Below are 23546 nucleotides of genomic sequence, written 5' to 3' on the forward strand. Positions count from 1 at the left end.
TTTGGCTAGGTGGTTATGAACACATTTTTCTTTGGTGTGACATATTTACAGAATAATGCTTTACACAGACTTTCATAATAATGTAAACATTTACAAATAATGTTTAAAATAATGTTTTAATAATGTCAAGCTATATATCCGGCTTAACTTCTGTGTTCCTCCAAGAGATGCTCGACATAATAAACAAAATAAATGAAAATAAAACATGAAGAAACTCTTGAAGCTCAGAGTGAGAACACTTTATTGATAAAGCAAATACAGAGGACAAATGGACAGCAGCAGTAAAGTGTATTATCTGAGAGAAATATAAACTATATAAAATAGTCCTTTTAAACTGGATCTACAATAACACTGCAATACAGGTACATTTTTAGGAGCTCTTAAACCCCTGAATAAAATATAAAAGATTACATCAAGATCAGCACATGAATATATAAAACTTTGAAAACGGAAAAGAAAAAAAAAAATGTTACATGAGAAATTATGTCAATTATGGGCCTGATGTGTGAATCTGTGTTTGATCTTGTTCAGCTCTTCTGGATCTGATGTCATAAACCAGAAGAATGACAGTAGCCACGCCCACCAGAGCAGAGAGGACCAATCGGATCACAGCTTCAGTAGAACCACAGCAGTGGACAGAGTCTGAGGAATAAAAACCCCAAACTGAGATCAGATCAGTCAATAAACATTAATATCAGCACCGACATCAACTGATGTGTGATATTGTGTACCTGAACATGTGTGACAGAGTTGAGTGATGTCCAGATGTTGAGTCTGGTTGCTGATGGGATTGTTGAGCACACAGCTGTAGGTGTTTTTATCCTGATATTCCACCTCCAGAGGTAGAGAGAGACTGATGCTGAGATCAGACACACTGATGCTGGACAATAAACTGTTTCCTTTGTACCAGGAGAGAGTCACATGACTCACATTCACAGCTGAACACACCAATGAACAATTCTGCTGTGATGATGATGATGATGATGATGAAGAACATTGTGAAGAGTTACTGCTGATGACAGAAACAGGCAGACAAGCTGGAAACATGAAAGAATAAAGAGAAATATTAACAAATCTTATCAATACTCTTCTGTTTGGTTTTTATGTGTTAAGTGAGTGTAAAAAAATATTTAACATTTCAACATGTTAATAGTAAGAAATATTAAATATATAAATGTAAATATGAATATTTGAAGGGCAGAAAGTTCCAGCATCTTCAGTTCTGGTGTTTGTGATGGTCAGAGATCCAGTTAAATTTTTCAGCTTCAGTCTGTCTCTGAATCTTTCATCAGTACCATTATATCGGGAGAAGATTCCAGCAGATCTATTGATTTCAGCTATCTGAGACGTTTCTGCTCCAAATGTCCACAGTGTGCTGTCTTCATGCATTTCAGTAACAGCAGTCTGTGTAGTGACTGAATCTCGCTTCATCACTGACACTGACTTCTCTTCATCAGCAGACACACCTGAAGAACAGAGTTTTTCACAGATTACTGCTGTGGGCCTTGAACGTGGTAGTTATGCTGCTGTCTATGCAGGGTCAGAAAGCTCTTGAATTTCTTTAAAAATATCTTAATTTGTGTTCCAGATATGAATGAAGGTCTTATAGGTTTGTAACAACATGAGGGTGAGTAATTAATGACAGAATTTTCATTTTGGGGTTAACTATCCCTTTAAAACTACGAAATCTTAATGGAATAGCCTATGTCCCAAAACACACTACAGGAAACCATTTTTAATGGGTTTAACAGTTAGCAGTTGATGGTTTGTAATGGTTGCATTTGCAGTGGAAACCATTAGAATTTCTGTGATGGTTTCTATTGGTTTTCTTTTTCAGCAAGGAAATGTATTCACCATTCACAGAAACAATGAAATATTTTGATGACAGTTTTCCTCCAACAATCAGTAGTTCATAAACTCCAGCATGTTCAGCTCTGATGTTTGTGATGGTCAGAGATCCAGTCTGATGATCCAGCTTCAGTCTGTCTCTGAATCCCGCAGCTTCACCATGAGATGTGGAAAAGAGCTGAGCTTTTTTAAGGATTTGAGCTATAAGAGTCTCTGAATGTCCAAATGTCCATGTTATCAGATCATCATTCTGAATTTCAGTAAGACCAGAGTTTAGAGTGACTGAATCTCCCTCCGTCACTGACACTGGCGTCAATGCATCTGAATCAGCAAACACAGCTGAAGAACAAACAGAAAAGATCAAGGCTTTTAAATAACTTAAGGATGGTTTACTAAAGTAAATATTTTGAAGTTTAAAAAAAAATTATGTCCAAAAACAACAACAGAACAGATTAATAACTGTATGTTTGTGGTAATTCTGGACAAAACTCTGATTTCCTGATGCAGGAACTGAAGTTGATTTGAGCTCCATGCATCATCATACACAGAAAACACTTTTACTGCAGACAAGAATCACGTCACACTGAAACTAAAGCTGCTGCTGTTTGAGCTTCAGTGATTTATATAAAGGACATTTAGAAAAACCAAAAACTGAATCTGAAGAAAAACTGAAATCATAAAAACATATTTCAAACTCACCAACCAGACGCCACAAACAGAAGCAAAATATGTCAAACATCTTCAACAGTTTCAGTCCACAAATATGAAGACAAACTCTTCAGAACTGGTTCAGTAATAAAATGACAGATGAGCTGATGAGAGACTGATCTGTAGTAAAGTCACGAGAAACTCTACTGTCAGCTAAAATAACTGCACAACTAGAAGTGTTAAACCGTGTGAACATCCAGCTCTTTTTTGCTGATTTCACAACATGTTAATTTTGTCACTTTAAGCACATCTTCCTCTTCTGTTCAGTGTTGTCCTTTTCAACAGAGATAAACTGAATCATAACATGATCAGAGACTGGAGAAGTTGCGAGTGTCTTAAAGCAGTGTTTGATCTGCTCATGAGATCCTGAGAGTGTTTGGCTCTGCTCTCTCCTCTAACTGTCTTCAGCTCGTTTCTTCTTCAGTTCTTATCAAATGTCTCAGTTGTTTCTCCTCTCAGACTGATTTCAGAGTTTCTCTAATGGTCAAGTCAAGTCAAGTCTGCTTTATTGTCAGTTCTTCCACATGTACAGTACATACATACAGAGAATTGAAATTGCGTTACTTTCAAACCCTTGGTGCATACAGATAACACTAACAGTAGAGCATAAAAATACAGATAATAAAATATAAAGTACAACTATACAAATATACAAATAGGTCATGTAAAAAGAAAGATAAGTAAAGCAGTACAAGGCACATGGCAGATAGGATGCAAACCAGTGAAGTAAACAGTGCGGATATAATGATTGTAGTGCAAAAGAGCTTATTCAGTCTGATTAAAGTGTCAAAAATCTCATAGAGCAGTTCTTCATTTAAACTGACAAATGATATAGTTGAATGAGGTTAGTTAACTGCTGAATGAGGAAGTGAGCAGACCAATGTTTGAATGGGGGGGGGGGGGACTGAGGTTCGGAGTTCAGTGGTGCATGTGTAATCCCCTTCACTGGTCTGTCTCCCGACCCTCCCGGAAAGGACCACACAGAGACGAAGGCTGAGCTCATCAATCGCACGTTTACTGAGATGTCGAGAATGTCTGAGAATATGTGAAATGACACCAAACAGACATTAAGTACAGCTCATCCGGTCACGTAACTGTCAAAAATAAATGTAAGTGTAAAAATAACCAACGAGAAAATACAAAGATAGAAATACCATGTGCTCCTAACGTGCTCGACATTGAGTTTCGATACAACTGCAATTAATCATCAACTCTATGTCTCTTATGACTCAAATATGAAATAAAACACTTTAAGTACAAATTTGACCTTAAAGATAAATAAAATCATGCCTGACAACATTTTATTTCTGTTCAACCGTAGAGAGATTTTCCACCTACCATTCTCCTCAACAGCTTCATACAACTGAAGAGAATTTGGTCGACTTCACTCATATTTTATCATACTCGCCTGTAGGTGTCCCAATGTCCTTTTCTTTTAGATGCACTTAACACATTATATTCAATTAATCTCAGAATTATTTTACAACATGAACAAACATTTTGGCAAAATTCATTACAATTTTATTTTATCTGTTACACATGGGGAAAAAGAGGGGAGGGGAGGGGGGCAAGGTCGGCAAGGAGTTCAGCTTCCTGACAGCCTGACCAATGAAGCTGTCCTTCAGTCTGCTGGTCCTGGCCTGGAGACTCCGCAGTCTCCTCCCTGATGGCAGCAGACTGAAGAAGCTGTGTGTTGGGTGGGATCACCTGTGGTGCAGAGGGCTTTACGGGTGAGACTGGTTCCATAAATGTCCAGGAGGGAGGGAAGAGAGACACTAACCATCTTCTCAGCTGCTCTCACTATGCGTTGAAGAGTCTTCCGGCAAGACACGTTGCAGGCACCATACCACACAGTGATGCAGCTCATTAGAATGCTCTCGATGGTGCCTCTGTAGAAGGTGTACATGATGGGGGCCGGGGCTCTAGCTCTTCTCAGTTTGCGGAGGAAGTAGAGACGCTGCTGTGCTTTCTTGGACAGTGCTGCTGTGTTTTCAGTCCAGGAGAGGTCCTCTGTGATGTGCACACCCAGGAACTTGGTGCTGCTCACACTCTCCACAGTCGCACCATTGATGGTCAGAGGAGCATGCTGAGTGTGCACTCTCCTGAAGTCAACAACAATCTCCTTCATCTTCTCCACGTTCAGAGAGAGTTTGTTGTCACTGCACCACCCAGCCAGGCGGCTCACCTCACTCCTGTAGTTAGTCTCATCTCTGTTGCTAATGAGACCCACCACAGTCGTGTCGTCCGCAAACTTAATAAAGAGGTTGGAGTTGTGTGACGGTGTGCAGTCGTGGGTCAGCAGAGTGAAGAGGAGGGGGCTCAGCACACATCCTTGGGGGGCCCCAGTGTTCAGTGTGATGGTGCTGGATGTGTTGCTGCCGACCCGTACTGATTGAGGTCTTCCAGTCAGAAAGTCTAACAGCCAGTTGCACAGCGAAGTGTTGAGCCCCAGCTGGACCAGTTTGTTAATGAGCTGTTGAGGTATGATTGTGTTGAATGCTGAACTGAAGTCTATGAACAGCATTCTGACGTATAAGTCTTTTTTCTCTAGATGTGTGAGTGCTGAGTGGAGGGTAGTGGCGATGGTATCATCGGTGGAGCAGTTGGACCGATATGCAAACTGGAAGGGGTCCAGGGAGGGGGAGGAGGGCAGACTTAATGTGGTGCATGACTAGCCATTCAAAGCACTTCATGAGAATAGGAGTAAGTGCAACTGGACGGTAGTCATTGAAGCAGGATGAAGACGCTTCTTCGGGACTGGAATAATGGTGGTAGCTTTGAAGCATGTGGGGACAACAGCCTGACTAAGCGCAATGTTGAAAATGTCTGTGAAGACATCAGTGAGTTCCGCTGCAGTACACTCCCAGGAATGTTGTCAGGACCTGGAGCTTTGCATGTGTTGATCCTGTTGAAAGATCTCCTCACGCTGTCTGGGGTCAGCATCATCACCTGGTCATCATCATGGCTGTGTCACATCAGTTTTGCAAGCAAATTTTTGTCCAATCTCACTTGATACAAGTCTTCAGATGCTCAGCAATCTGTGATCATCGTTGTCTGATTCTCTCTTTTTTTTTAATGACTGGTCATACATATTCAATAGGAAACATATTCAGCAGGCAGGCCAGTCTAGCACATTCCCTCTGTGTCTTTATACAGAATGAGACCTGGCATGTCTTGATCTAATAACCATGGAATTCCCATGAAAGACACTTATCTTGATGGCACTCAATGTCTCTTTACAATTCCAATATGTGCCAACATGTCAATGGTACCTTCACACATTTGCCAGTCACATGGTGACCCATACTTTTTTTTTGTGGTATGTTTTTGACTTTTATATTTTTTTGAGAAAAAGTTGTGAGAACGATAGCAAAGTTAAAGAGAAAGTTTATTGGTGGGCACAGTGGGCACCTCACTCGTGGTATTGCTGGCCCGAGACTCAAACCCACAACCTTAGGGTTAGGAGTCAAACTCTCTAACCACTAGACCACGACTTCCCCCTACTACACTTTCGCTAGAAACATGGTGAGCAGCAAAATTATAGATTACTTTCACTAAAACACAGCAGAAAAAAAAATGCTGCAAATATACTTATATATAATAAAATTGGGATATATAGTAAAATTGGGAGAATGTTGTTAGATGGCTAGGATGGAACTTAAACTTGGAACTGTTAGTCTATCTTTCTTTTCTGCTCAAGATGAGAACATTTTGATTATTGTAGCTACATTGTTTTTAGTAGGCTAGATACTGCTTTTATGTAGATTGTTAAATTTTTATTGTTTTAGGTATGTTGTTTTTGGTAGGATAGATTGTTTAAATGTTTTACTTATTTATTTTTTTGTCACATGGTCACTCATGTATCTAAATGTAAAGATACAATAAGTTAAAAAAAAAGAAAAATGTTGTTAGATGGTAGGTTGGACTCTTATGATAGACTTTGATTACAGAAAAAAAAGTTTTGAACATGGTAATGGATTAAAACATAAGTAACAGGCTGGATGTACATTTACCTTACATCTAAACACCTTTTTTTTTTTTTTTTTTTTACAAAGCAGATCATAGATCATATATTTTGTCTATAGCCTATAAAATAGCTTCGTAAAAACAGCTTCGTAAATAGGAAGATTTCAATACATGAGGATTCTGAATGGATTTTTTAGCGAGCCATTAAAAGACTTGAAACTCGACTCAGACTCGTGACCAAAGACTCAAGACTTGACTCAGACTCCAGCAATAAAGACTTCAGACTGGACTCTGACTCCAAGTTAAAGACTTGTGAACATATCTGCATGGCAGATCTGGGGACTCAGGGAGCCATGGCGGATCAGGCAGCCCAGGTGGCCATGGTGGAGCAGGTAGTGCAAGAGTCTAAGGCAAAGCAGCTTCCAAGGCCGCAGCCCCAGCCCCTGCCTCTACCTCCACAGCTGGAACACTACTATACCCCCCCAAAAAATAAAAATTATTGGGGACACATACGGGGCTGAACTCGGGGATTGGAGTCCTCGCTGGACTTAACGGGGGATCAGGAGCCTTCCCTGGGCTTAACGGGAGATCAGGAGCCCTCCCCGGGCTAAATGGGGGATCTGGAGCCCTCCCTGGGCTAAACGGGGGATCTGGAGCCCTCCCAGGGCTTACAAGGAGCTGGCACTGGAGGGTGCTCTGGAGGAGCAGGCACAGCAAGGCGCTTTAGAGGAGCTGGCACTGGAGCAAACACAGGGGCTGGAGCCGACAATGAAGCAAGCTCTAGAGCTGGAACCAACACTGGAGCGAGCTCTGGGGCTGGAGCCAACAGTGGAGCTAGCTCTGGAGCTGAAACCAACACTGCAGCGAGCTCTAGGGCTGGAGCCGACACTGGAGCGAGCTCTGGGGCTGGAGCTGACCACTTTCTCCTCCTTAGCTTCCTCTTCTGGTTGGGGGTAAAAGGCTAGGTCGGCGGACTAGAGTGCTGAACGGCAGGCAGGCTTGCCACATGAACCACTGGCTTGCTTGCCATAGGAGCGGCCGGCGAACTTGACTTGGGAGCAGTCGGTGGGCTGGAGTCAGCCGCGGCTGGTGGGCAGGACAATAGCGCGGCCGGCATGCTTTTCTGTTGGGATGCCAGCTGTCTTGACTTCTGAGCAGACGGCACTCCTGGGCTGAGGACCAAGGTGGAGCTTCGGATGACTCAGGGGTGTTTGGGCGGCGTTTCTGGGCTGAGAACTATCGTGGAACTTTTGTGGGTTCTTGGGTTGGGGTGAGCTGGCAAGAGGAGGCATCCCTCAGAGGGGGCTGGATGACGAGACTGAAACATTTCCTCCACTTAAAAATCTGAACCAATTAAGATCAGGACGAGATTATCAGCTCGATCAAGGGATAATTACACACAGGAAAATTGTCTCGTCGTCCAGTCCGAGCTGAAAGCATGCACCAAGAGCGGCGTCATACCAGCTAAGCTGGTTCACAAGCTCAAGGAAATCCTCCACATACCACTTCGACTTCCGACCAGCATGCCACAAATCATTTAGCTTGTCCTCAGCCATCATCTTTTATGAACAAGGAAAACTCACATAGCACATGTAGACTTAACAATACCGGACAAAGGAATTCAAAACGCAGAACACTATTTAAAGACCTGACAGGACAAGGGGATGATGAGACACACCTGGGATCAATGGAAATAAATGGGAAACACCTGGCATAAAATTATCACAATTAATGTGAGACAGAAACTGGGTCAACAGTGCACATGGGGAGCAAAAACACACACAAAACATGGGACGGAGTCTGACATAACTCCCCCTCCCGGAAGGTGCATTCTTGTGCCACACAACATCCAATTGGGGGGGGGGTGCTCTGGAGGTCCCTCAGGACAGACACGGGACGGTGGGCTTCCAGAACGGTACCCGTTCGCGGCGCCATGGCGGATCAGGAGACACGGGAGGCCATGGCAGATCAGGGAACTCGGCAAGCCATGGCGTATTAGGGGACTCTTGGAACCATGGCAGCAGAGATGGGCACTTGAGGTAGTTTTTATAGACTTCAGACTTGACTTCAGACTCGACCTGAAATGACTCCAGACTTGACTCGACTCGAGGAAAAGGACTCGTGAATATTTTAAAAGCAACTCGAGTCTTTTATCCTTAAATACTTATATAACTGATATTGGGTCACAGTGCACATGAGGAGCAAAAGCACACACAAGCCATGGGACAGAGTCTGACACTCATACAATATTCTACATTTACACAGTCATTTTCATTTTCGTTTTTTCAAAGCAACTTTGCATTCAAGTTTGTTTCATCCTGTTCTTGCTTCCTGGGATCATACCCACGACTCAGTTTTTAAATTATTAGTAAATAATTTAGTAAATTAAGGTTTTTACCATTATAAGCTGGTTGTTTTCACACAGTGTTTCTCAACCACATTCCTGGAGGACCCCCAACACTGCACATTTTTCATGTATCCTTTGTCTGACACACCCATTTCAAGTCTGTGAATCTCTGCTAATGAAGAGGTGACCTAAATCATGTGTGTTTGATTAAGGAGACGTAAAATGTGCAGTGATGGTGGTCCTCCAGAAATGTGGTTGAGAACCACATTTAGAACTGTTCTAACACCTTATAAAAGTGATTTTTGCATAATAGGCCACCTTTAAACTGATTTTTTTTTTTAAAGAGTTGAATCTTATTTGACTTGTATAATTGAAAAAGCTGAAAATTTCTTACCCTATTTTAATGAGTTGAAGTAATGTAAAAATATGTTGTCATGACGTATATGATATCAAATCACAAAAAACTAAACGTTATTTCATTAAAAGGCTACAGGAAAACTGATCAATCAGCAATGCTTTTGATGAAGACTTTATCTTTGTCTGTCAGAGGAAATGGAGCGTCGATATGTTGTGTTTAGTTCACTTGTTCTCAAAGTATATTATAACGTCTCATGGATAATTATTTTCTCTAGTTAAAAAACATATTAGGGGAAGTAGTTGGTTTATTATTGTGGACACTGGACAGGGAGTAACACATTACAAAAGTAATGACATTATGCAGTATATTTTAGCTGTAACGCAGTAATATAGCGCACACAGCTTTTTCAACATTTGTAAAAAGACGTCGCAAATTATTTAAACTTTATATTTTGCGGTTCTTGGCTGAATACTTTACTTAGGCTATTAAATTATCAAGTAGGTCAGGAACTCAGATTTCCTGAAATGGGATGTGAAAATGATAATAAATTTGCATTCATAATGTTCTTAAATGGGTCTAAAAAAGTCTTAAATGTAACATTTTGAAAAAATGCAGAAACACACACATAAACTAAAGAACTGATATTAAGAATCAAGGGCATTCTGTTGGCCTGAAAATATCAGTTTTTTATTTATTTATTTATTTTGATTATTATTATTATTATTATTATTAAGAACTTGTAAACAGTACAAAAACAGGCACAAAGGTCAAAGCTCCAAAAGATGAATGGGGTAAAAAAAAAAAAAGACATCTACAAGACACCAAATAGATTCATAATATGTAAAAATGGTTTTGTTTTGTTTTGTTATCAGGTTTTCCTAAAAAAAAAAAAAAAAAAAGCATCCCTGGTGTAACACCATTATACCTCGTGCCATACCCTTTAGATTAATAATGTTGTATATTGTGTAAAAATTATCAAGCAAATTAAATATTAAAATTCCTCACTTCTGATAATTTAGGAACTAAATAATGGCGACTGACCAATCAGATCTCAAACCTGTAACAAACTGCACACAAGCTCCAGTGAATTTTCATCATTTTTTCACACGAAATGTTTCTAGCAAAACTTCTGACGTTCTTTAAAAAGACGAAAACAGAAGCTATGATATTTCCTTGATTAGAGTTTAAAGACGTTCCCCTGGCGTAACGTGTGACTGAAAGACATTATCAAGTCAATTCTCAAGCCAGTCTGGGCAGATAGTTAACTATTGAGATTAGTAAAGGTCATTTATTTGATTATATAGTTTAAAACTGTAACTTTTATGTAGATTAGTTCAGTTTGTTTGAAAATGTTAATGAGCAGCTTTGCTTTCTGTGTGTAAGATGATAACACTGTTTAAAAAGTAAGGAGGTGGAATTATAATTATGATTGTTTTGGAACATATCATATTTCTCGAGCTTTGGCATTTTGATCAGATTTCAATCCACCTTTAAAGTCTAGGTTAAGTTTTGGATGGCAAACATTAACCCAGATTGTGAGAACAAAAGCTTATACCACAGACTGAAAAAATAAAAACAGGTTTCAGCCCTCAGTTTCTGTTTTATTTTGTCTGTTCTTATGTCTATATTTGGTTTGTGTTTCTCCTGCTGTGTTTTGATTTTAAATAAAATACCTGCTGAAGGTTTTATCTGATACTTGTCTTTGTGAGCCAATACCTGACACATAGGACAGAGGTATATACAGAATGACGAATGATATTAGAACTGTTTGTATTTGTTCCCCAGATGCCGAGACACATACAGTCAAAGTAGTTTCAGTGAAAGAGGGGAAAAATCTTGCTCTGCGTACTGGTGAGACTGAAATACAGAGAAATGATCAAATACTGTGGATGTTTGGAGATGAGCGCAAGCTCTTAGCTGAAATCCATATGAAGAACAAAATCTTCGAAACATATAACACTGATGACGGGAGATTTGGTGACAGTCTGGAGCTGGACAGATATACAGGATCTCTCATTATCAGAGACACCAAATCCACACACTCTGGAGTTTATCATCTGAAGATTATCAAAAAAAAATGCCACCATTTACAAGAGATTCCAGGTCAATTTCAACGGAGGTGAGTAAATATTTTACTTTTATATATATTATATTTTATATAATATATTATATTTATATATATTTTTGTATAGTGTTACTATACAACAATGTGAAACACACATTTGTAGTACCAAGAAATTGCACCAGTTTTATTGGGGAGGCTGTTTTTATTCGCTATTCCAGAGCAAATTTTCCAAATGAGCCAATTTTATACTGTAAAATGTAATGAATTAAGTTAAAAATAAACATTTAAAATACTGTTCTACAGGAACAAAGAAGGGAAGTTTAAGTTTTGAAATGTGTTCATATCAAATACTTTAGATTGTTCTTACTGAAGTCATATTCAATATTTACAATGAAATGTGGAACTACTACCAAAATTTGATTTTTCTTTTATGCCAAACATCATTAGGATATTAAGTAAAGATCATGTTCCATGAAGATATTTTGTAAATTTCCTACCATAAATATTTCAAAACTTCATTTTTGATTAGTAATATGCATTGCTAAGAACTTTATTTGGACAATTTTAAATGCGTTTTTCTCAAATAAACGCATTTAAAAGGAGGGGGGGTGTTTTGGTTTGCGGCACGATGTATGTTAAAATACATCGTGTATACACTCACTCTAGTCTATGATCCATTTAAAATGTTAAAAAACTTTGTTTTTCAGCCACACACACGTTGCAAAGTTTCGGGAATTCACTCTCGAAGTAGCAGTGATTTGTGGTCCTGGATGACCAATAAGCAATAGACGGGAGAAAATATGTGAAAATGGGTTTAAGACTAGAGCACCCTCACTAATTTTAGAAGACCCTCAGTGATTATTTTTTGGAACCTGGTTAATACGCTTTTTATTGCAAAAATATGTACAAAAATTGATGCAAAATACAAAATGCACATAATAAAACAATTGTTAAATGCATATTTATAAGTTAAGCACTTAACTAAAATAAGTAGGCTGTAAAATAAATAACTAGAGAAGGCTGACTATAAGAAGCTTGCTTCCATTTAATGAGATAAGCCTGCTCCTCATCTGAATTAGAAAAAAAGCGCTTCTAGTCTTCAGTGATGCAAGAACGTTTGAGCATACACGTAATCTCTGAGCAAAAGCAGAGCCAAATTCAGGGGGGGCTGGTGCCACCCCTGGCCACCACGTAGACACGCCTCTGCTGTACCTTAACACCCACATAGTTCTACCATTATTATTTGTTATGTTATTTTTGTTTGATTTTAGTTCAGTTTGCATTTACTGGAAAAACAATGTGATCTCTGAACTAGATCCAGGAACTGAATTGTCTATGCAGTAGAAAAACACCTATGATTATCTAATCAGAAGCCGTCTGTGGTTATTATTACATAAGTCCCTTTCACTCATGGGTCATTAAATGCTCAACTCATCATTGACTGACATCTTTAACAATGCTGTCATCGAGAAGGCAGGTTTCGTGAGAGTAAACAGTCTTGCCAATTTAGCGATTAGATGAAGCAACTTCCCTAACTCTTTTGAGATTTGTTTTTAATTGCCTAGAGACGAATCTGTCGCCGCAGACTCAGCGTCTGTTGTCATCCACTATGACACACAATACAAGACAAAATCACTGATTCTTTCATCCCGACGCCTTCCATACATCAAACAGATTGTGACAAAATCAGATCAGTCTGATCCCGAGTCACACATTACAAGCAGTTTAATATTATACATGACTTTATGGTTTTGTTTTCTTTAATTTTGATCAAACTCAGCACACATGTTAGACCACTCTTATTGCTTTTTTTCAGAAAAGCCAGCTCTCATAAACGATTGGATTGTAAAAACTGGTAAGTAAATATTATGATATACATCTTGAACTTGTTACTATATTTAAAGGCTACAGGAAAACTAATATAATCAGCAATGCTTCTGTACACTTTTAAAGTTTTTTTTTTTTTTTTTTTTTACTGTAATCTATGTCCTGTTTCTCTTTTTTCTTTTAGTTTTGTCCTTCATGTTTGCGAGACTGATTGTACTCGTACTCATTACATGCTGTTTCTGGTATACTAGATGACTAAAAATCATATTATTTATCTTGAGAATAGTTTGTTGTTGAAATAAAGTGCAAAAGAAAAATTTTGAAAAATGTAAACTTTATTGTAACCATTTGTCCACAGATATGATTTGGTTTGATTTTTTTTTTCTAATCAAGTGAACTTTTGTGTTTTATGTGTCCAAGTGTGTTTTAGAGCCACTATCTTAGACCCATCAAATCACAGCTTCAGTACAAAAACACCATTTGAAGATTTATTTAAAAAATGAGTTTATACCGGAATTGTCAAACTCTTTCAGAAGAATTGCAAACTTTAATATTAGATTTGACAAAACAGGAGGAGTTTGTCTCATTGCAGTTTGGCTTTATGAAGTAAATGAGAAAATCTTGTCTAATGAACATTGTGATATATTTTAAGTTAAGGATATAATATAGCACATCACATGCAATCAGTCCTTTTAAGTAAAAGTAAATATCACAACTTTTGTTTTCTGACTTGCATGTGCTAAATATCTAACATTTAAGTTTTTTAGTACTAATTTTACAATCCAGTTCAGAATAGTTTGTAAAAATCATGTTTTATTTAACAATTTGTTTGCAATAGTTATTCTTATTCAGTAAAGATGTTTGTTTATGTAATGGGGTGACCCTTTTAGGGTTTTCTTTCTGTGTGGGTGGATGGAGCTGGGCGGAAGTTAAGCTTATGGCCCCTTTAAAAATGCAGAGATTTCCTTTTACTTCCGTTTTTCCTCCGGCATGGTATGCAGGCTGCATTCTTTTGTGTCGCAAGAGCAATCTATTATGCATTAAGCATTGATCGCTTATTAAGTGTCGTAGACCTGCATAAGTTGGAATTCCCTTTTTCTTTAACTTCTGCTGTGGGCCTGTAGATGTTCAACTGCATTAACATATTTTGAGTGTAATCAAGGCAGTGTTGGTGGTTTGTTCACCGTTCTTACTGAGGGCCAGTCAATTGTGCTTCAGGTAAGATTTTATGTGGTATTTAAGTTGTTTTCTAACCAGAGATGTAATTTTAGATATAGTGTTTGTATGGTCAATGATTAAATCGACTAATTGTTTCATAGAAATCTGCCCGCTGTTGTTTTGCTGCTGTGCGGCGGCTCGTTACTGCGACCTGTGGTGCTGTGCTGTGGAGACTGGAGAGGGTGCGCGCTCAAGTTCCACGGACTATCGTGATTTAAAAGCGCACGGTTGTGTGAACAAGTTTTATGTGAGTGATGTTTTGAGGCGGGCGCGTGTTTGAGTGAGCTCGGTGTGAACGCGCGTTTGTGGTGGTGTTTGTGTGTGTGTAGGAAGTGTGTGTGTGTGTGTGTGTTGAGATGATTGGGTATTGAATTATTTCTTTGTTATATTGGTTGATTCAATTGTATTTTCTTTAATTTGATATTTCTTTGTTTTTGTGGCTTGTTAATTGTCTTTTTGATTACGGTGGGCTCTTATCTACTGTCGATTCCTATATAACCACCAGGGGCGATTAGCTGTTGGAATTGGGAGGGTTTACTTTGTTTATTTATATTGTTGTTTTGTTTATTGTGTGGATTGTGATTCTTTTTTTTTTTTTTTTTTTTTTGGTTATATATTTGCATGAAGGTGTGAAGTGAGGTTGTGGGAATTTAATTTATTTGGAATTTTTTTTGTTTACATTCTCTTTCCCAAGTGATGATTTATCCCATGAGATATTGGTATTGACCGTTTAAGATCCAGTTTATAGGTGGCCACTGTGTGACATCAGTAGCTTATGAAATTTATTGTTTTTGTAACGTGTGTTTTTTTTTTCTAGAATAATTTTTGTATAATTATATTTTTGCATCTCGTTGAGTGTCAAATAAAGATTGTACACATCTCTGCTTGTTTTCCATTTATTTGGAAACCCTGTAGTTGGGAGCATTTACAAAATATTCTATATCTTAGGTGGCAATTGCCTCCGCTCACATTTATTTATTTATTTGAGTGCTTATTTAATTTTTAGTTTTAGAGTTAAAAGTTATGTAACAGAAACTTCAGTAATAGTTATTTTGAGTATGGAGTGTAAACTGGCCCACAAGACTTTTTGGATTAAACTTTTATCTGTTTCTATGAATATAAAAAAGTGCTATCTTCTATATCTTCTAGGTTGGAAATGAACCGCCTACAACATAAAAAGCCATCACAAATAATTGAAAATTAATTAATGATTGAAAAAAATTTTTTAATGAGAATTTTCATCAATCATGTACTTGTTGTGTGAATCTGTGCTTGATCTAGTTCAGCTCTTCTGGATCTGATGTCATAAACCAGAACAATGACAGTAGCCACGCCCACCAGAGCAGAGAGGACCAATCGGATCACAGCTTCAGTAGAACCACAGCAGTGGACAGAGTCTGAGGAATAAAAACACCAAACTGAGATCAGCTCAGTCAATAAACATTAATATCAAGAATGTTTGAAGGACAGGACAAATAATCTCTTCTCACCATAGACAGAAACACTGAAAACTTTTAATGACTGTTTTGCTCCAATTATCAGTAGTTCATAATCTCCAGTATGTTCAGTTCTGATGTTTGTGATGGTCAGAGATGCAGTTTGATTGTCCAGCTTCAGTCTGTCTCTGAATCTCCCGTCAAGAACATTATCAAATACAGTGACGATGTTGTACGGTTTATTTATTCCAGCTATTATAGCTTTTTCACTCATATACAGGTATGTCCACAGAATCCGATTATAATCTATTCCAGTAAGATCAGAGTTCAGAGTGACTGAATCTCCCTTCTTCACTGATATTTCATCTGTATCACCAAACACACAGAGAACAAACAGAAACAGCTTGTCACAAATTAATACTGTTTAAATAGTGTATGTAATTAGCTTGAAATAAAATTTTCAAATGAATAATATTAATAATAATATAAAACAACAGAACAGACACCAAAGAAGCAAAATAGTGTGTTGAATAAGATCTGGTGATTAAAGGGGAGGTCTAATGCTATTTCATGCATTCTGACTTATTTTAGAATTCACTGTTAAAGTTGGATTTTCATGCAAAACATGGCCAAAGTTTCAGAAAAACATGTATTTTATAAATCTGATAAAACTAAAGACTCTTCAGAGATATGAAGGATGTAATACTACTCTATAGGTACTCAAGATAAAATGAGATTGTCAGAATCTGTTTGTGTTATGTCCCCTTTAAAAAAATAAAACAGGTGGAACAAATATGCAACTCACCATAGACAGCGAGAAAGAAAAATATAGTCATATTTTTGGTCTCTACTGTATAAACTCCAGCGTGTTCAGTTGTGAAGTTTGTGATGGTCAGAGATCCAGTTTGTTTGTCCAGCTTCAGTCTGTCTCTGAATCTCCCGTCAAGAACATCATCATATACAGAGAATCTGTCGGCTGTTACATTGATCTCAGCTATTAAAGTGTTTTCAACCAAAAACCACCACTGAATCAGATCATCATCATGTATTTCAGTAAGATTAGAGTTGAGAGTGACTGAATCTCCCACTGACACTGACTTCATTTCATCCCCAAACACACCTGAAGAACAGAGTTTTTCACAGATTAAAGCTTTAGAATCACTGGATGTTGTTTTGATGAAGCTTTACTAAAACACTTGATTTAAATTTAAGTTAGTAATATTCTGCAGCAAAAGACAAAAAAGATGCTGAATGAAAAGAAAAAATAGATTCATGTATGGAACAATAACAACAGTAGGAGCCAAATTGATGCCAGGCCTAAAAAAAATTGTTAAACTTGAATTTAGATTATTTAAAATGTTTTTATTTAAATTGCATAGCTGTTTGGAGTCAGCTTTTGTAAATTGAAACGTGCCAGCTGTGCTTGGATTTTGGCAAAGGATTCATAGATAATACAATGAAACGTGCCAAATAGTGTGGACATACTGTCATTTTTGGATTGTGTTTTATTCAATGTATGGTTTTTCCTTCTGAGCTTTTGTTTTTCAATGCATTTTGAATTCTGTAGCTGTATTGGGTTTATTTATTTATTTATTTTTTTTTTTTGGCCAAATAATTTTGTCTGATAAATACCTTAACCAAGTTTAGTGTTTTTGTTCTTCCCTTATATGATGCCAAATATTTACAAATATTTAAACATTTTCCTCATATTTTGATGGTTGAAAACCATCTTGTGCAGTCATTAAAAACAAACCAAACCAATCCACTCCGGACATCACTTTTGACCACTAGTGTAAATAAAAAAAAAACACACACTTTTATTTTAATCTTTGATGTCACACTAAAACTTATGCTTCTGGGTATTTGACCTTCATGCAGTATTTATTTTATTTAATAAATCACTGATAGACCTGACTAGACCTAAATTCAAACTTGATCTTTAATTATGTCTGTATGAGAATAACAGTGAATGTTAATCCTCTCTGACTAATTTAACCAGAAGTTTACTACATGTTACCAGAACAGAAACAACTGAAATCATAAAAATTTATTTAAACTTACCATCCAGACACCACAAACACAAACTGAACCAGAATCTGTCAAACATCTTCAGTGGTTTCAGTCCACAAATATGAAGACAAACTCTTCAGAACTGGTTCAGTAATAAATGACAGATGAGCTGATGAGAGACTGATCTGTAGTAAAGTCACGAGAAACTCTACTGTCAGCTAAAATAACTGCACAACTTGAAGAGTTAAATCGTGTGGACATCCAACTCTTTTTTGGTCATTTCATAACGTTAATTTTGTCACTTTTAGCTCTAGTAGACCACAGCTTCCTCTTCTGTTCAGTGGCATCATTTTCAACAGAGATAAAGTGAATCATAACATGATCAGAGACTGGAGAAGTTGCGAGTGTCTTAAAGCAGTGTTTGATCTGCTCATGAGATCCTGAGAGTGTTTGGCTCTGCTCTCTCCTCTAACTGTCTTCAGCTCGTTTCTTCTTCAGTTCTTATCAAATGTCTCAGTTGTTTCTCCTCTCAGACAGATTTCAGAGTTTCAGAGATGAACATCAAATATCTTAATGATTCAAGCTAACAACCTTCAGTCTCTAGTTCTCTAGTTCTCAGTTCACTCTTTGAGAAAGAGGAATATAGAAAGATATGATGTTATGTCCATAAGCTCTGTTTATAAGTAAATAATTAAAACTCTCTGACATATTTATGTGTAAAACATTGTGCACTATGTGCATGTAAAACAGTGGTCAGTTATATTGAATATATGAATAGTATGAAAACTTTATGCAACACAAGTTTGCACAAGAAAGACAAAATTGCATCAACATGAAATGTTGAAATACAAAAGAAAGAAAAGCTTGTTTCCACAACACTGATTGCGTTGTCAACCAATGATCACAAGAAAAAACACACTGCTAAACTAGTTTCACCATCTCAGGTTTGTGTTCTGAATGTACTGAAATCATGTCTCAATGACTCACTGGAGCCACTGTGCATGGCCCCTCCCCTAACTCTACTCCCAGACAGCAGAAAAAAATAAAATGTTTTAATTTGTTTTAATTTAAAAATAAAACATGGAGAAATTCTTGAAGAGAGAAAACTTTACTGATAAAGTAAAGCAAGCACAAATGGCAAATGGACAGCAGTAGTAAAATGAGATGTGTGTGTATTATCTGAGAGAAATATAAACAATAAATCATTTCAAACTGGTAGTCTATAATACTACAAACACATCCAATTTTATTAACCGAAAGATTTATTGTCATAAAATAATTACTTCATAATTGTATTAGAATTTTACACACATACAGGTGCATCTCAATAAATTAGAATGTTGTGGAAAAGTTCATTTATTTCAGTAATTCAACTCAAATTGTGAAACTCGTGTATTAAATAAATTCAGTGCACACAGAAAACCCAAAACAAAAACCCAACAAATCAATATCTCAACTAATTAGAATATGCCGACATGCCAATCAGCTGATCAACTCAAAACACCTCAATATTACTATATAAAGCCATTTAAAATACATGAAGATTAAAAAAAAAATTATATGAAAAGTTATATGAGAAATTACACAATTTATGTTTCTAATTTGTGCTTGATCTTGTTCATTTCTTTTGGATCTGATGTCATAAACCGGAAGAGTGAGAGTAGCCACGCCCACCAGAGCAGAGAGGACCAATCGGATCACAGCTTCACAGAATCTGAGGGGGGAAAAAAACCTTCAAACTGAGATCAGCTACTAAGAAATGTAAATGAATTGTAATAAATATGGATTTAATAATTATAAGGATAAATCAACATCTAAATACTAGATCTACTATAAAACTTGAATATATAAAACTGATACTGTAACTCACCGTAGACAGTAACATTGAAAAGAATCAACACATATTGGGTATCTAGTAAATACAATCCGGCATCTTCAGTTGTGATGTTTCTGATGGTCAGAGTTCCATTCTTTTTGTCCAACTTAAATCTGTTTATATATCTCCCATTAGCAGCATCTTCATATTGCATGACTGAATCGATCAGTACTTTGAATTTGTTATTTAGGTCAAAATACCACTGAATAAAACCCCAATCATCCAGAATAAAACCAGGGTTCAGAGTGACTGAATCCCCCTCCTTCACTGATATTTCATCTGCATCACCAAACACACACAGAAGCAGTGTTCATAATTTGAAATAATAATAAATAAATAAAACATTCACAATGGATTTATAATTGAATATTTGCACTAATTAAAATATAACACAGGTGAAACAAATATTTAACTCACTTTGGGTAGCAACTTGCATATTCTCTATCACACCGTTGATCTTTTTTCTATAATATCCACAGTTTGATTATCCACATTCAGTCTGCCTCTGAATCTTCCATCAGAAACATCATATACAGTGACTTTGCCGGCCAAATTATTAATTTCAGCCATTAAAATCTCTTCCCATCCAATCTCCCACTGAATCAAATCAGTGTTCTTAATATGAGTAACACCAGAGTTCAGAGTGACTGAATCTCCCACCTTCACAACCACGGGGATGATTCCTTTAACCTCATCTGAAGAACAGAGTTTGTCACAGATTAAAGCTTTTAATTCACTTGATGTTGGTTTGATGAAGCTTCACTAAAATACTTTTTTAATTGTGAAAAAAAAAAAAAAAAAAAAAAACATTCAGCAGTAGTACAAAGACAAAAAAAAAAAAATGCCTGTGGTAAAACATTTAATTATGTAAACCTTGAAGAATTATATAAAGGCAACATTAAATTATTAAACATTTAAATATTTGATCTTTTTATGCTGATATTGTACTAAAACATAGGCTAATTCAAATATTAAAAAATATTATTACTACTTAAAATAAGTATCGATAATTAAAGAATGTTTTATAGCACTTTGGCACAAAGTGGCCATATGAAAGCCAACGGTTTAATTTAGAAAAGTATTTTGTAACAACCATTACACTGTTACAAATTTATATTTAAATTTATGATAATTATAATATTTCTTCACACAAGGGATTATGCTTTTGTGGATCTGATGTCATAAATCAGAACAATGACAGTAGCCACGCCCACCAGAGCAGAGAGGAGCAATCAGATCACAGCTTCACTGAGTCGGAGGAATAAACACAAAACTGAGATCAGCTCAATGCCATACCTGTACATGTGTGACAGAGTTGAGTGATGTCCAGATGTTGAGTCTGGTTGCTGATGGGATTGTTGAGCACACAGCTGTAGGTGTTTTTATCCTGATATTCCACCTCCAGAGGTAGAGAGAGACTGATGCTGAGATCAGACACACTGATGCTGGACAATAAACTGTTTCCTTTGTACCAGGAGAGAGTCACACGACCCACATTCACCACTGAACACACCAATGAACAATTCTGCTGTGATGATGATGATGATGATGAAGAACATTGTGAAGAGTTACTGCTGATGACAGGAACAGTCAGACTAGCTGGAAACATGAGAAATATGAACAATATGAACTTATTTTAAGTTCAATTCAATTCAATTCAATTCAAGTTTATTTGTATAGCGCTTTTTACGATACAAATCATTACAAAGCAACTTTACAGAAAATTAAGTTTTCGTTTGTATTTAGTAGTAGCTTATCAGTGGTGACTGTCAGTTCATGTGCATATGGCAGAAATGTTCAGAAAAATCAAATAAAAAGACGTAAACAAACAGACGATTAACACTATTAACAGCAATTATGGAATCAAACTTATAGCAAAATGTGGTAGTGCTGTATGTTGTCTCTGGGTTAGCATCATCTGAGGTCCTCTGAGGGGTTGGCATCATCTCTTCTCAGGTGTTCTGGATCCAGACTGGAGCTTGTGTAAATCCTAGTTACCACGGGATGTAAATCCAGTGGCAAAGCAGAGAAACAAATAGAGACATAATTAGCGTAGCTGCTGTTCCAGCCAAGTAAAATTAATTAGTTTAACCCAAGCTAAAGAATAATAATGCACATTTGATCAGATATAACTGCAGTCCAAAATTATGAGATGCATTATTTGAATGCTTGGCCAAAGAGGTGTGTTTTTAATCTAGATTTAAACAGAGGAAGTTTGTCTGAACCCAGAACATTATCAGGAAGGCTATTCCAGAGTTTGGGAGCCAAATGTGAAAAAGCTCTACCTCCTTTAGTGGACTTTGCTATCCTAGGTACTATCAAAAGTCCAGCGTTTTGTGACCTTAGGGAGCGTGATGGGTTGTAGCGTGGTAGAAGACTAGTTAGGTACGCAGGAGCTAAGCCATTAAGGGCCTTATAAGTAAGTAATAATATTTTGTGTATGATACGGAACTTAATAGGTAGCCAGTGCAGAGAATGTAGTATTGGGGTAATATGATCATATTTTCTTGACCTGGTAAGGACTCTAGCCGCTGCATTTTGGACTACCTGTAGCTTGTTTATTGAGGATGCAGGACAACCACCTACCAGTGCATTACAATAGTCCAGTCTAGAGGTCATGAATGCATGAATAGCTTTTCTGCATCAGGAACAGGTAACATGTTTCGTAGCTTGGCAATGTTTCTAAGATGGAAGAATGCTGTTTTTGTAACATGGGAAATATGATTTTCAAAAGACAAGTTACTGTCTAATATAACACACCCAGATTTTTGACAGTAGAGGAAGTAACAATACATCCGTCTCTTATTGCAAATTGTAATCTACGAGATTCTGTGTAATGTTTTCTGGTCCAATAAGTAATAGCTCTGTCTTATCTGAATTTAATAGGAGAAAATTATTGGTCATCCAATCTTTGCCTCTGTTAGCTTAGATAGTTTAGAAGTTTCATCTGGTCTTGTTGAGATATATAGTTGAGTATCATCAGCATAACAGTGGAAACTAATCCCGTATTTTCTAATGATATTACCAAGGGGCAACATGTATATTGAAAATAGCAGGGGACCTAGGACAGATCCTTGTGGCACTCCATATTTTACTGGTGATAAATGAGATGACTCCCCATTTAGATAAACAAAGTGGTAGCGATCGGACAGGTAGGATCTAAACCATCTTAAAGCCTGCCCTTGGATACCTGTATAGTTTTGTAATCTATCTATGAGTATGTCGTGATCTATGGTGTCGAACGCAGCACTAAGATCAAGTAAAACTAGCAATGAGATGCAGCCTTGATCTGAAGCAAGAAGCAAGTCATTTGTAATTTTAACAAGTGCAGTTTCTGTGCTATGATGGGGCCTGAAACCCGACTGAAATTCTTCATAGAGATCGTTTCTTTGCAGGTAGGAGCACAATTGAGCAGACACAACTTTTTCTAAAATTTTAGACATAAATGGAAGATTTGAAATGGGTCTGTAATTTGCCAGTTCACTAGGATCTAGTTGTGGTTTCTTAATAAGAGGCTTAATAACCGCCAGCTTGAATGGTTTTGGGACGTGACCTAAAGATAATGACGAGTTAATAATATTGAGAAGCGGTTTTTCTGCTACAGGTAACAACTCTTTCAGTAATTTAGTGGGTACAGGATCTAATAAACATGTTGTTGGTTTAGATGCAGTGATAAGTTTATTTAGCTCTTCCTGTCCTATAGTTGTAAAGCACTGCAGTTTATCTTTGGGTGCGATAGATAAAACTAAAGTATTAGACGCTGTAGAATCTACATTTGTTATTGTATTTCTGATGTTATCTATTTTATCAGTGAAGAAATTCATAAAGTCATTACTATTTAACTGTGAGGGAATACTTAGATCGGGTGGCGTCTGGTTATTTGTTAA

The 23546-nt window shown here is 37.1% G+C and overlaps 2 protein-coding genes and 1 long non-coding RNA gene across 4 annotated transcripts; all 3 read right to left on the reverse strand.

Annotated features, from left to right (window-relative positions):
- Positions 1-213: 213 nt before the first annotated feature.
- On the reverse strand, positions 214-3075 carry LOC109072657 (SLAM family member 5-like). 2 transcript variants are annotated; one of them, XM_042711654.1, is made up of 4 exons: positions 2548-3075; positions 1855-2187; positions 732-1037; positions 214-642 (listed from the first exon to the last, which is right to left on the reverse strand). In XM_042711654.1, the coding sequence occupies exons 1-4, from the start codon at positions 2585-2587 to the stop codon at positions 491-493; spliced, it is 831 nt and encodes a 276-aa protein (XP_042567588.1). In that variant the 5' UTR covers positions 2588-3075; the 3' UTR covers positions 214-490. The 2 variants fall into 2 exon arrangements, with proteins under 2 accessions (XP_042567588.1, XP_018944443.1); XM_019088898.2 differs by lacking the exon at positions 214-642 and having other exon boundaries at positions 946-1466; positions 2548-3070.
- A 12507-nt stretch (positions 3076-15582) lies between these two features.
- LOC109069959 lies at positions 15583-18444 on the reverse strand. Its single transcript, XM_042711657.1, has 4 exons — positions 17835-18444; positions 16579-16893; positions 15828-16139; positions 15583-15734 (listed from the first exon to the last, which is right to left on the reverse strand). The coding sequence occupies exons 1-4, from the start codon at positions 17878-17880 to the stop codon at positions 15583-15585; spliced, it is 825 nt and encodes a 274-aa protein (XP_042567591.1). The 5' UTR covers positions 17881-18444.
- A 417-nt stretch (positions 18445-18861) lies between these two features.
- On the reverse strand, positions 18862-21013 carry LOC109073454. The gene is made up of 4 exons (XR_002014864.2): positions 20956-21013; positions 20077-20354; positions 19654-19938; positions 18862-19497 (listed from the first exon to the last, which is right to left on the reverse strand). It is a non-coding gene; the product is annotated as an uncharacterized LOC109073454 (long non-coding RNA).
- Between the last annotated feature and the right edge of the window lie 2533 nt (positions 21014-23546).

The sequence above is a fragment of the Cyprinus carpio genome, chromosome A22 (assembly GCF_018340385.1).
Source record: "Cyprinus carpio isolate SPL01 chromosome A22, ASM1834038v1, whole genome shotgun sequence".
Lineage (NCBI taxonomy): Eukaryota > Metazoa > Chordata > Actinopteri > Cypriniformes > Cyprinidae > Cyprinus > Cyprinus carpio.